The 14,115-nt window shown below is 38.0% G+C and overlaps 1 protein-coding gene across 1 annotated transcript in view; it reads right to left on the bottom strand.

Moving 5' to 3' along the window:
• Positions 1-14,115, bottom strand: part of PDE11A (phosphodiesterase 11A) — a 367,330-nt gene that overhangs the window by 201,142 nt on the left and 152,073 nt on the right. Inside the window, exon 5 of the mRNA XM_043577142.1 lies at positions 3,944-4,008. Within this exon, the coding sequence (XP_043433077.1) occupies positions 3,944-4,008 (65 nt within the window). The remainder of the gene's footprint in view (positions 1-3,943; positions 4,009-14,115) is intronic.

The following is a 14,115-nucleotide window of genomic DNA, read 5'->3' on the forward strand; positions in this document are numbered from 1 at the left end:
AAGACTGTTTGGAGCCAAACCACAAACTATAACACATGGTAGGGAAAGTGAGCCCTCTTCCCACTTCTACACTCATTACCCAGATTCGCTCAGGTTTGAAAAGGCCACTGGTGCATCTGAGACAGTGCAATGAATTCTGGAAGGGGCAAGGAAGCCCCTGCCCAGAAGATGCTGCTCTGTTATGTCTATTTAGGAGTGGACACTTGGGAAAATGATGCAATAAAATTGTTTTGTTTTTGTTTGTTTAAATCTCAGCGACTTCCAGAACTACTTCAAGAGTGGCTTTTGCAAGGGGCTGGGTCTTACACTCAAGGGAGAAATGACCAAGCAGCCAAGTAAAAATTATCACTGTTAATGTGATTCTATTTACAGCTATGGTATGGAGGCCTGATGAAATCTATTTATGGTTATATTAAATTCTTAAGCTACTCTTACACCCATTCATTGGCCTTGAGATCCTTGAAGGCAGAGACTGCTGGTTTTTAAAAAACTCCTGTAGCCCCACTACCTATCTGAGTTCCCACCACAGGGTAGGTATTCAACATACAGCTACTGAATGAAGAAATAAAACTAGTGAAAGAAGAACTATCTCTAATGGACAAATTTAGGACACATAGGTAGAAATTATAGGAATGCAAAGTGCCTTTGTAACAATTAGAAATCTCTATCAATCAATCAATCAATCAATCAATAAAATTAAAAAAAAATCTATCAGTGGGGGGCACCTGGGTGGCTCAGTCAGTTGAACATCCGACTCTTGATTTTGGCTCAGGTCATGATCTCATGGTGCAGACTCAGCATGGAGCATGGAACCTGCTTGGAATTCTCTCTCTCCCCCCACCTCTCTCTCTGTCCCTTCCTTACTTGTACTCTCTCTCTCAAACTAAATATATAAACTTAAAAAAAAAAAAGAAATCTCAATAAGCTTAAAAAGCTCAAGGTGACAGAGTGTGAATTTTATCACTGGAGGAGTTGTCAAGGATGCCCCTAGACGAGGTACATGCCTCATGGAGAGAAATGGATCAAATCATTTCTAACTCTCAAACTACTTGGTATTAGTTACATGAAGACAAAGAGGAGTGGGGCCATGACAAAGGAGGTAGCCCTACAGGGCAATATGTAAAAATGATGAGTCAGCAACAAAATTGGTTTTTAAAAGAAGTCATCAAGGACTGTCTATAAAAATCAGCAAGCCTTAAGCCAGAATTCATCAGAATTAAACAAGTATCCTGAAACACTGTTGCATTGTGTCATAGACATTATCTTCAAAAGTTATTCTATTACAACTCTGAATGATGTCCAGAGGACTAAGGTTTCTAATGGACATTATCTATAGTGAAGACGCTAAGTGATGAAAGGTTAAAGGAAAGATTTACAACGTATTGAGAGCAGGCTGTGATTTGTAGACTCATAGCCTGTTTCAATGACTCTTCTACAGCCTCTGGCAAAGTAAATGCTAGAGCCACTTGTCTTTATACCTTTAACTTCCAATAAATGACCGAAGGATCCCACATCTACAAGAGGGAAATTACCAGACAATGCAGAAAAGGTCTTCAGAGATAAATGAAGATTCTATAGTAATTTAAAGGCCACAAATAGAATGATGGAGAGTACTATTTCATAATGTCAAAGTTCAAAGGCACTTTTCAAATGTCTTTTTAAAGAAAATCTGACCTTTCTTTCTCCACTTCTTTCTTTCTTTATTATCAGAAAGTTAGCCAAGGGCAGTCTGGGCCTCGGGTCATTTCATTTTGACATGGAAATTCTTTCAGCATTAAAAATAATCAGAAGATCAGAAATATTTAACTCTGCAGTGGCCAAGAGGACACATTCAGTAGCATAAAAAAGAACAACATCGAAGCACTAGGATTTCAAAGCTTGTGTTTTAATAACTCCATAAACCTCCCCCCCCACCCCCCGCATATATATGAGGGAGAATTTAATGAGGCCATTACTAGCTAAAGGAGTAAGTATGAATACACATTTTTTTCTAATGTATTTCATGTTATTTTACATGAAAATTTTAAGAAAACTGCTCAGGGGCGCCTGGGTGGCTCAGTCGGTTAAGCGTCCAACTTTGGCTCAGGTCATGATCTCGCGGTTTGTGAGTTCGAGCCACGTGTTGGGGGCTCTGTGCTGACAGCTCAGCCTGCTTCAGATTCTGTGTCTCCCTCTCTCTCTGCCTCTTCCCTGCTCTATCTCTCTCTGTCTCTCAATAATAAATTAACGTTAAAAAATTAAAAAAGAAAGAAAGAAAGAAAGAAAGAAAGAAAGAAAGAAAGAAAGAAAGAAAGAAAACTGCTCAGTACACCATTAGTAACTCTTTTTTAGATGTAGATTAGATGACATGAGATATGGATGCAGACATAAATATGTTTTCATGAAAACAAAAACCTATTACAAAAGGCCCCCTTTCCCCCTTTTTAAGGTATAGTTTACAGACAGTAAAATTAAGTGTACAGTTCTACAAATTTTGATGAATGCAGTCATAAACCACCACTACAGCAAGACATAGAATAATTCCATCACATCCCCAAATTCCCCTCTGTCCCTTTGTAGTAAACCCCTCTCTCTGTCTCCAGCTCTTGGAAACTACTGGTCTGCTTTCTGTTTCTATAATATTGCCTTTTCAAGAACGCCCTATAAATGGAATTATATAGTATGTAGCAAAGACCTCTTTTAAATTTCATGCACTGAATAAAAATTAAAGTAACTAAATGAAGTGTCGATTTTAATGTACTGATTTCTATTTCCCAAACTTAAGGCAATAATAGATACATAAAATCAAATTACCCTTGAATATTACATCTTGAAGCAGGTAGTACCCAGGGAACCTTTTGAATACATCTAAAGATCTTTAGGACTTCAATTGTGACATATTGAATCAAATCTCTCAGTGAGGGTTCTGAGAATTGTTTTTATCAAGTTCTCCAAGCTTCATTCTGACTGATCAGCCAGATTTGGGAAACATTAACCCAACAGACATTCACTATATGAGATTAAGTACCAGGCAGTAAATTATGTGTGGCAATGGGGTTAAAGTTCAGAGGCTAGGAGAGGTTTATCTAGGTGACCTTGTCCTTGGATGTGGCTACCACTTATTGCCTACAGAACCTTTAATAAGTCACTTAAACTTGCTGAACCTTAGTTTTCTCCTCTGTCATGCAGGAGTAATGATGCTGACTTCATAGGATTATTTTGGGGGATTAAATGCATATAAAACTTTTAGACAGAATCTGGCATACTTAGTACTCAGTGAATGGAAGTGATTCAGTGATGCACATAGCACTGGTATCAGTATTAACATCATCATTATCATCATCATGCTGTCATATAAATGCTTTACTTGTCTTTCTCCACATTTCTGCATTTTGGTCAATTTCACTATTGTTTAGCCCTTCTTCTAGAAGTGACCAAAGTAAACAGAATCCTCTTTTGTAGCAGCCCAACTAGTGTTCAGGGCAGTTCAAAGCTAACAGAAATTCACTGACTGTCCCCACCCCTCACTTTTACCTCAGAGATACCAATGGGAACAAAAATGAATTACGGGATTCACTCTCCTAAGGGTATATTATTGGCCAAATATAAACAAACAAAAGGGAAGGAGAGAAGCAAAGGGCCAGAATAAAGCAGAAAATTAGGCTGCCTTTGTAATTAGGAAATATCTAAAACTTGACTTCATTTGTTTGCAGTTTTATATTGCAGTGTATACACATGTATTTTTCAGCCATAGTTTCTTAAAAATTTTTACTATTGAAGAATAGTTGACATACATAGGCAACAGTTTTTATTTAAGCCATGAAATATAGAAGAGTGATGATATTTGGCTGCATTTGCTGATCTAAAGAAAGAACTCCTATCCTCACAGGATTACACAATGCTGCCAACACCAAGGACCAAAGACCAGGGGGCAAAAGACAAACCTGAAACTCACAAGCCCTACCTGTTCTCAGCATCAGCGCTGCACTTTGGGGACATCAGTTCAAAGGATTTGGTAAACTTCACCACCTGCCATACGAAAAGACATAAATCCAAGTCAATTAAAGCTTTCTTACAGCTTAAAATAATTCAATAAGCAGTTTTCGTCTTTATAATGATGATTACAATAATTGGAGATTAAAGAGCAATTTTAAGTAGAGAAATCCCAAGGGACAAAAGAACAAAATTCTATCTTACATTTTGTATTTTATGTCTAACATGGCTTACATTGACAAAGTTTTATACAATTTACTAAATATGTGTATCTGTTTTTTCAAGTTTTTATCTAAATTCCAGTTAGTTAGCATATAGTGTAGTATTAGTTTCAGGTGTAGAATTTATTCAAAACTTCCATATAAACACCAAAGACAAATGCACTCTTTAATTCCCATAACCTGTTTAACCCCCACCCCTCTGCCACCTCCCTTCTGGTAACCATCAATTTGTTCTCTGTAGTTAAGAGTCTGTTCTTGGTTTTCCTCTTTTTTTCTTCCCAATCATATGTGGAATTTAAGAAACAAAACAAATGAACATAAGGGAAAAAATTATATGTATGCATATTTTTTTTTAATTTATTTTTGAAAGAGAGAGAACAAGTGGGGTAGAGGCAGAGAGAGAGACACACACACACACAGAATCTAAAGCAGGATCCAGGCTCTGAGCTGTCAGCACAGAGCCCAATGCAGGTCTTGAACTCGTGAACTGTGAGATCATGACCTGAGCTAAAGTTGAACACTTAACAGACTGAGCCTTCAGGCACCCCTACTATGTATATATTTTTACAATGAGGTGTATACTATCTTGTGGCAGTCCTGCCAAGGGATATCTCAATTGAAAACATTAAAAAATTTTTATTGCCCTTTGAACAATCCAATCACTATCCATAGAGAAGAAAGAGGAGACAAAATACCACTCGAAAAGGATGGCCTCCATCAACCCCAGGCTCCCAAAGTTGCCTTCCCTGGTTTACCATTGTTCTCAGGTGAACATTTTGTTGCCACCAACCCCCACCACCTCTGTTCCAAGGCTAAAGAAGAGAAAGCTGTCTTCTTCAAAGATCATTCCTAGTGTGGACACTTCCTCCTTCACCTGTCTCGTGAAATTGGCATACTGGGTGCAAGAACCTGGTCAAGACTTATTACATTGAAAGAAAATTATGAACACAGAAAAAGTAAAGGTAGTTTTTCTTATTATTAGCTACTATTGAGTTCTTACTATAAACCAGCTGTACATCAGAAACTTCTTGGACTATTTAAGTTCCTTATTACGATTCTAGAAAGCAGAGACTTTTATCGTCAGTATATAGAGGAGGAAACCTCTCCATAATTTTTAAGAAACTTTCTGAATTTCACACAACTACCTGGGGCACCTGGGATTAAAGCAAGTCTGCGTGATTCTAGAGTGCCAGCTCTTTCAACAGCACTAAAAATTTTGGGTGGGAAAAGCACCATTTCTGGCCCTCTTTTGACAAGCTATACCACATGATAGAAAAATGAGTCTCTTACACTGAGAGGAGTCATCTGAATGTCACTGGATGCTTCCAAGGTTGACATTTAGACTTGCCTTAGCTAGATGCAGTCATGCTTCAAAGGCCTTTTAAATTAGCCACTTATGAGGAATTGATGGGCACCTGAGAAAATGATTTGGAAACTGGGAATAGATTAAATATTAAAATAGCTTTATCAGTGAGGTAATGAACCCAAACTAAGAAAATGCAACATTAGGGAAAAGATAAAAGAAAAGCCCATCACAAAGAAAATTGTGTGTGATTCATTGAATGCAGGGCAGTGACAACAGAACAACTACAAGCAAATACCCTTGATAACTACAGAACACATTTCTTTTCATATACTAATGTGAATTGGGCCTCTACAAAATCATTCATTGTGACCAATTTTATTTTCTAAAGATGGCCACAACAATACCTTTTATCCCACACTCTGCTACGATATGACCCTGCCACCCTCTTAACCAAGTGGTAGGGTCTATGTTCTTTCCCCCTGAATCTAAGTGGGCTTCTGACCACTTTGACCACTAGAGTATATAGAATGGATGTGGTGTGCTCTCTAAGACTGTCATAAAAGCCAATATGGCTTCTGCATTATCTGATGGAATACTTAGGCCGAGAGGCCTGAGGTACCGTGTAAGAAGTTCAGCTACCCTAAGGCCACTATGCTGAAAGGGAGCCAAAAACCACATAGAGAGGTATGATATAGATGCTCTGGCAAGAAGCTCCAGTCTTCAAGTCATGCCAGCCTGGGAATAAGACATATGAGTGAATAAACCAGATGATTTTAGTTCCCTGCTATGAAGTCACCCCTGATCTCCATGTTTTCCCAACTGTGGCCCCAGACAACCTGAAAAGAGGCAGGCCATCCTTGTGATGTCCTCTCCAGATTCCTGATCCATGGGACCTTTGAGCATAACATGATTGGTTTAAGCCTCTAAATTCTGGGTTTATTTGTTACACAGCAAAAATAACCAGAACATTTACCTGAATTAAGGACTTAAACAGAAACCAATCACTTAGAAATCACCATCCAGTTGCAATACTCTTGGGTTTCAAAAGTTAGCAAGCTACAAAGAAACTATTTCCTATCACCAAATAATAAATCCCTCAAACTATACCCCAAATAATTTTTAAAGTTAAAACAATAATAAGGTAAATAATAGTAACATTTCATTTCTGTTTGCCTAATGGAAAATTGTCACAGATTTTAAAAGGAGAAGTTAGTCCTCAGTCTCTGCTTTGATCTCTTATCATATGTGATTTCTTTCTATTATTTTGTTAGATGATAGAAAATTCATGTCCTATTTTTATCATGTTTATGCTGTTGCTATGGACTGTATGTTTGTGTCCCCTAAAATTCATAGGTTGAAGCCCTAATCCTCACTGTGATCGCATTTGGAGATGGGGCCTTTGGGAGGTGATCAAGTCAACAGGTGAAGCTTCATAGGCATTAGTGCTTTTATAAGAAGAGGCAGACACAGCTTGCTTCTTCTCATTTTCTCTGCTGTGAGAATACTATGAGAAGGTGGCCATCTACAAACCAAGAAAACTGACCTCACCAGACACAAGATCTGCTAGTACCTTGATCTTGGACTTCCCAGCTTCCAGCACTGTGAGAAATACATGTTTGTTCTTTAAGCCACCCATTCTATAATAATTTGTTATAGCAGCCTGAACTAAGACAACTATATTTTACCTTTTTGCTGCAAATGTGTATGAGGCAATTTGCCCAATTATAACCAATCCTTTATGTAGGTATCAGTGTTTACAACATGCTGGTAAGGTATATATTATTATCCTCACTTTATTTAAAGGAAATTAAGGCTCAGAGAAGTTAAGTGGTTTCCTGGAAACCATATAACCAATACCCTGCAGAATTGGGATTTGAATTGTATCAGTCTGATTCTACAGCCCCACTCTCCCCACTACTCACTGCTTTTGTAAACATGAGCAAGTGGTATTGTGGGGGCACTTGGGTGGCTCAGTCAAGCATCTGACTCTTGATTTTGGCTCAGGTCATGATCTCATGGTTAGTTTCATGAGTTCAAGCCCCATGTGGGGCTCTGCACTGACAGTGTGGAGCCTGCTTGGCATAGTGTCTCTCCTTCCCTCTCCCCCTCTTGTGCTTATTTTCTCTGTTTCTCTATTTCTCTCTCAAAATAAATAAATAAACATTAAAAAAAAGTGGTATTGCAACACCACATTATTTGGACATGCCTCCTTCAGAGCCAGAATACTTAGATAAACTCTGCCTTTATTTATCAATTCTATAAATATATTTTGAGTATCTATTAAATGCCTGAATTTGAATAAACAGACTTAAAGTAGCTTGAAGTAAAATACTTGACCTAATATACAACCAATCAAATTACCAATAAACTATTAACCGTTTCTGCATTTGGAAATCAAAAAGGAGATACCTTTTAATTCCCTGACCTGACAGATGAGATTAAACTCTCCAACATTACTAGGAATACTTCATTTGGCTTCCTTTTTACTATTGATTAGAATACTCTGCAACTCTAAAAGGATAGATATTAATTTCTGAAAAAGTGACAGTAATGCAAATTGGGTTGTAATGGGGAGTAAGTCCCCCTTGTGGGGTTATTAAGGATCACTCTGACAAAGCCTGAGAAATTATACTTGGAAAGGCATGCGAAATTAAAGAGTTTATCACAGGTCCTAGAGAGCTTGGTATGCTCAGAGGGTCACATAAAGTCACCCAAAGCTAAAAGTTTGGTCACTGCATGCAGAGAAAGAACACAGCAAGGACTCGTGGGTCCGTGCCTTCATTGGAGTCACAGATAAAGTAGCTTGTGGCACTTGGGAAACCTTTGGATAATTTGAATGTAACTGGGTCAACGTGGAGAGGAGGGAAGGGGTAAATTGGGAAAGTCATCAGGAGGCTTACCGCTGAAACACACAAGGTAAGGATGGGCACCCAGAAATGGGCAATAACTAGGTAAAAGTTAAAAGCAAGCAGGGTGAGTGCAGGCACTCAGGGAGTCATTGAGGCCACAAAGAACAGCTTGACAGTACACGAATGAATTTTCTCCGGGTAGAAATACAAATGATTTCTGTGCAGTAGAAAAGCCCATAGTTACAATTTTATTGTCCTGGATGATAGTAACCATTTTAGAAATCTAACCTAATAATCTTACCCCAGCAATTTTTCAGTGCCTATTTTAGGGCTAACTTTACTATCTCTCTTGGTTTCTCTCTTTAATGAGTGAAACAAATCTTTGATACATGCTTGCTTTAGATTTATGCAAGGGTTAGGTTTTTAACTTTTTAAAAACTGTTCTTTGACACAACAGATACATACCGAGTATATGTATGTGTCAAATAAAGCAAGGCACTGGGGGCACATGTGGGAAAGTAAAACAAAAAAATCTCTGCGTGCATGGAGTTTACTTTACAGTAGGGAGCTTAATTTACCCTGGGCTCCTCAAAACTAGTGCTTCCTGGAATAAGAAGTGAACTTCTGCTTTCCACATCTTAAGAAAACAAACCTGGGGGATGTTCAGAGATTAAAAGAGAATAAAGATCTTTAAAAAATGTTGTGTTTTTTTTTTTTAAAAAAAACCCACTGAAAGATAGCACTTAAAAGAAATGGAATAGAATATCTTGGAATTTTAAAGCTATAAAACTTAGAGATCTAGAATGACAAAGAGAATGGCTAAAACAAACAAATACCTCTAGATGAAATGTCCGTGTTTGAACTCCTGAAATGTATAGGACTTTTTAAAGCTGCCAAAAGGAAGAAACACTTTTTTCCAAAATGTTGAAACTTTTTATTTCAATATAAATCATATGCTATAAAGAAGAACAGGGTCAAACATTTTGTTTTATTTTATTTTATTGGTTTTATTTTCTAAATTCATGTTTAATGAATAAAGGGAAAGTCAAGGATTATCTTTCAAATTTAGCACTCCATATCATGGAGAGTACTAGTTGTGTCCCCCAATAAACCAGTCCGTGGCATCCTGATCAAAGCAGACACTGGATTCATGAACCATAGTGTTGACCATGTGTAATAAAGAATTAACCTTACCCAAAGAAACGTCTCGCTTTTGTCCTCAATTGCTGGGAGATAACTGCTAAGCCCTTGGAATGTCCAGCCTTTATAAAAGTGTCTCTGTTTACCTGGACACCTTAGACCAGCCAGTTAGTAACAACGTAATTGAGCCACACAAAGTGGTGGTAGTGGGGGGGGGGGGTCGCTTTGGGTCATGTGGTATTAGCTCACCTCTGGAGGGAATGGAGACTGAGGTCAGTTATGTAGGTTGTCAAATATCTTTTGGTGATTAAGCCCCATTAAAGACCTCTGGATACCAAGGCTTGGGTCACCATCCTGGTTGGCAATACTTCATGATGTACATTGTCACATATTATTACCGAGAGAAGGTAATGATATCCATGACTCCATGGAGAGAGGACAACTAGAAGCTCCACATTTAGAACCTTCCTGGACTCTGCCTATGCATCTCTCCTTTGGCTAATTTTAATCTGTATCTTTCCCCATAATAAATCATAACCATGAATGTAACAGCTTTCAATGAGTTCTAGGAGCCCTTCTAGCAAATTGTTGAGCCTGAGTATTGGGAACCCTTGAACTTATAATTGGTATCAGAAGTTAGGGCAGCATTATAGATTATGTTCCCTTACTTTGTACCTTATATGATAATTCATAGGTTCTCATGTCTGTAGGAGAAAAATGAGAATAATATCGACTGGTCTTCGGTTAAATATTGATTACCTAATACATATCGATGTGTACTGGATGACAAACAGATATGAAAAATAGTAAATAAGGTCTCTAACCTTTAAATAATATATTAAAGGGGGAAAAATTTTTAAACTTAAGGGTCAGGAAAATTTTCTTGATCAGTTGACATGATTCCTTCTGCTAAACAAACAGAATTATAAAATGTATTAAGTTTTTTTTTTTTTTTACCTTAGCTATTAGGAAGCTCAGAGCAAAGCTTTAGTTTCAAAGTTTTATCTTTTTGCAGCATAATTTGGTTTTGAGTTTGTTGATTTTGTTTTGTTTTGCTTATAACATCTATTTCTCTTTCTCCCTTTTTATTTGAAATTTTGCATTTCATTTTATCATGTGTCTGGTACCTAATAAGCACTCAGAAAATATCTGCTCACTATGAATTTTCGCATTTTTGCTGAAAGGTGGCTTAAGTGCTCTTCATAATTAATTGAGTAAAAGTATAAACAGACAGGAGATAAAGTACTTACATACTTGAAAAATGTATACAGTGTATAAAAATATTTTACACATGAAACAACATAAATTTGCTTATGTAAAACTAATTACATTTGAACATTAGTATAAGAGAGGATTTTTCAGAGGCATAGGAAGGGATTCTGGAATGGTGGGTAAGAGAAATACAATATTTAAGGGCCTCCAGCTGATAGCAAACAACGCAAGAAAAAAAGAGAAGGAAGCTTGGATCACATCCAGACAGTGGTCAAATATGAACAGAGCACTGAAACTGTGAGGACAAACCCACTAATCACTGTAAGCCAGATAAGATCAAGAAAGTAGTGAAGCCCCAGACCCAGTTCCATAAGGTGTATAAAGTTAGTCTGGTTCCAGGTGACCTGACTATAAAGGGCTCCAAGTCCATTTTAGAATGGATTTACCTCAGAAATCCTAGTCTAGACCAAACTGTCGGGAACCTAGGGGTGCCGGTGGAATCTCCTTACAGATTTTCTAAATTTAGGTCAATTTGAGATTAGACTCACCCATCCATGAACCCTCAAAGTCATCAGAATAGTGGGTCCTTATTAAGGCGACATGCACATGCGCCTTGGTCCATGCTGAGGACAGCAAGATGAAGAGCAGGCAAGTGATACAATTCTGGAGATGCCGACTGATCAGCATGCTTCTCATTCCTCTAGAGCAGGAGTGGGCAAGGGAGTCTGTGGGCCAAATCTGCCCCACCATCTGTTTTTATAAATAAAGTTTCATTTTAACAGAGCCCATCCATTAATTTAAATGTTATCCATGGCTGCCTTTTGCTCTAACAGTGTAGTTGACTACTTACAACAGAGACCATATAGGCCACGAGGCCTAAAATATTTACTTAGCTGGTCTTTGATTGAAGAGTTTGCTGACTCCTGGTCTAGAGCCATGTCTGGACCAGGTCACCTAGTTATATTTTGGTACACTGTTAATGGCTGGTGATAGATTAATGTATTTATATTCCTATATAATTTATCCATAATTTAGAATGTGGGTCCCTGGAGTCAGAATCTTCACATCTGAAATAAGACCATAATGATGGAAATTTTAGACACCATGGTAAGTGGTGGGGGATATACTTGAGGACATGCATATGTGCCAGTTGTCATGAACTGCCCACTTTTATAAAGCCTATTGTCCTGATACAATTATTAAAAGTGCCTCCTTTTACTCTCAAAAATTATCTTTGTTTGAAAAGCAAAACTCTAGGCAGGCATGCCTCAAACAACTTCTATATTTAAAACATATTTATTAAAAATATGATGCATTCAAGTAGAAAACAATTTATGGTCAGTCACCTGGATTTAAAAATGAAGCAGCGGGGCGCCTGGGTGGCTCAGTCGGTTAAGCGTCCGACTTCGGCTCAGGTCATGATCTCGCGGTTCATGAGTTCAAGCCCCGCGTCAGGCTCTGTGCTGACCGCTCAGAGCCTGGAGCCTGTTTCAGATTCTGTGTCTCCCTCTCTCTCTGACCCTCCCCCGTTCATGCTCTGTCTCTCTCTGTCTCAAAAATAAATAAACGTTAAAAAAAATTTTTTTTTTAAAAATGAAGCAGCAAAAAAACAGCCAAAATATTTCAAAGCAATTTAATGGGATATACAGTGCCACTGTGGAGATTATGACCAATTAAAAAAAACAGACAAAAGCATAAAAGGACACAATAAAACCCATGCTTTATTCTTGACTTGGACCAATGGTATAGTTCTCAGTTTCATTAATTTTTTAAAATTTATTCTCCAAATCCAAGTCTGATTTTATAATAGATGTATTAAATGAACCTAGGTTAAATAAATAAATACACACATTCACATCCACTAAGTAAAAAGTGAGTCTTACAAGAGAAATATCAGAAGCGGTTTATAGGTCAATGAAACTGAACAAGTGGTTCCAAGCTCTGCTGGCTGTTGATCAGCCCTGATTATCACACCCTGGGGAAGGCAGTACCCATGCCACAGTGAAGTAAACAAAATATCCCCAAGCATCTCTGCCTGTTCTTTGGAAAAGCTCCACGGACAGAAGTCTTTTTGATTTGGATATTTATCAAGCACTAGTTGGTCTGGTTTCTCTCTGTTTTTTTTTTTTAATTTAAAAACAACTTAAAAAATAAATACTGTGCTCAAATAGATATTCCTGCCACCAAAAAGAAAATGGGAATGATCTAATAATCACCATTTTTTCATTAGTTTTCTTAATCCATATTTTTTCCACAAGAAGACTATTCTATAGGGCAAAAGACTGTAAATGATCATCCACTGCCATCCTTCTTGATAAATTTCTCACTTATGCTGAAGAGTAATTTACTCTAATCACTTATTCACTCAATCAATATTTATCAAATACTTAGTGTACAGGCACTCTTACGGGCTTGGAAACACCAAGGGGCATAAATCATGTCTTTTGATGGACCAACAACATAGTACAGAGGAGGAAATAGTTCACAAAGGTATAATTTCATCACAATATATGTTCAAATTTCTACAAGTGCCCAGAAGAAGATGTAGAAGAAGACTTTGCGTGAACTATGTCTTAAAAGGTTGGCAGGCATGCCCTAGGCAGAGTAGCGGGGGAAGCTTTCCAGGCTGAAGGACTAAACAGGTCAGAGTTTGAGCTGAAAACAGAGAGAACACTCAAACAGGTTTAACTGAACCTAATTCAATAAAGGGACTAGTTACAGAAGTGTGGGCAGGGTTAAAAGAAACCAATAAGAAATTGTGACGTTCCCAGGAACTAGAAAATTTGGAAAGCAGTTAACATCTCTAGGTCTAAAGGAGCAGTAAACACCCATAGGTCACAGGGATTAAGGGAGAGAAGGAAGATGGCAGGAGGGAGGGAACAGTGTCATTGCTGTTCTGAAGACGTTAGAGCTATGGAGAGGGTTCTTGGAAGAATCAAGCCACCTCTACAACTGGCAGAGAAAGAACAAGAGGAATAATTATTTCTCTCTCCTCCAGCCTTTATACCTTCTGCTGATCCCTCTTGTTTGTCAAACTCAACTGGAAGCCAGTGGACAAGAAAGCCCACTGCCTTCAAGGGCACTGAGCTAAAGACAGAAAGATCAATAAAAGATGGAGGGACAGGCATTTGCAGAGAATATTATAGAGTTGACAATGTTGAACTTCACCTGAGCCCTGCTCCCCAAAACACAGTAATAGTAAAGAAATCCTCCCTACCACTTTGTCTTCCAAAATTGACTAACCTCAAAGGACCACCCTGCCCTAGCATATTCCAGAATAACACCTGTCTCCATCCTTCCTTCCTTTTCTTTGAGATGTTCCTCAGAAATGAATGTTCTCCCTATTGCAATACCTGGATGAAATTATCCCCCTAAATTGTCTGGTGCATTTTCTCTTCCACAAGAACGATATGTA

Source organism: Prionailurus bengalensis, chromosome C1 (assembly GCF_016509475.1).
Source record: "Prionailurus bengalensis isolate Pbe53 chromosome C1, Fcat_Pben_1.1_paternal_pri, whole genome shotgun sequence".
NCBI lineage: Eukaryota > Metazoa > Chordata > Mammalia > Carnivora > Felidae > Prionailurus > Prionailurus bengalensis.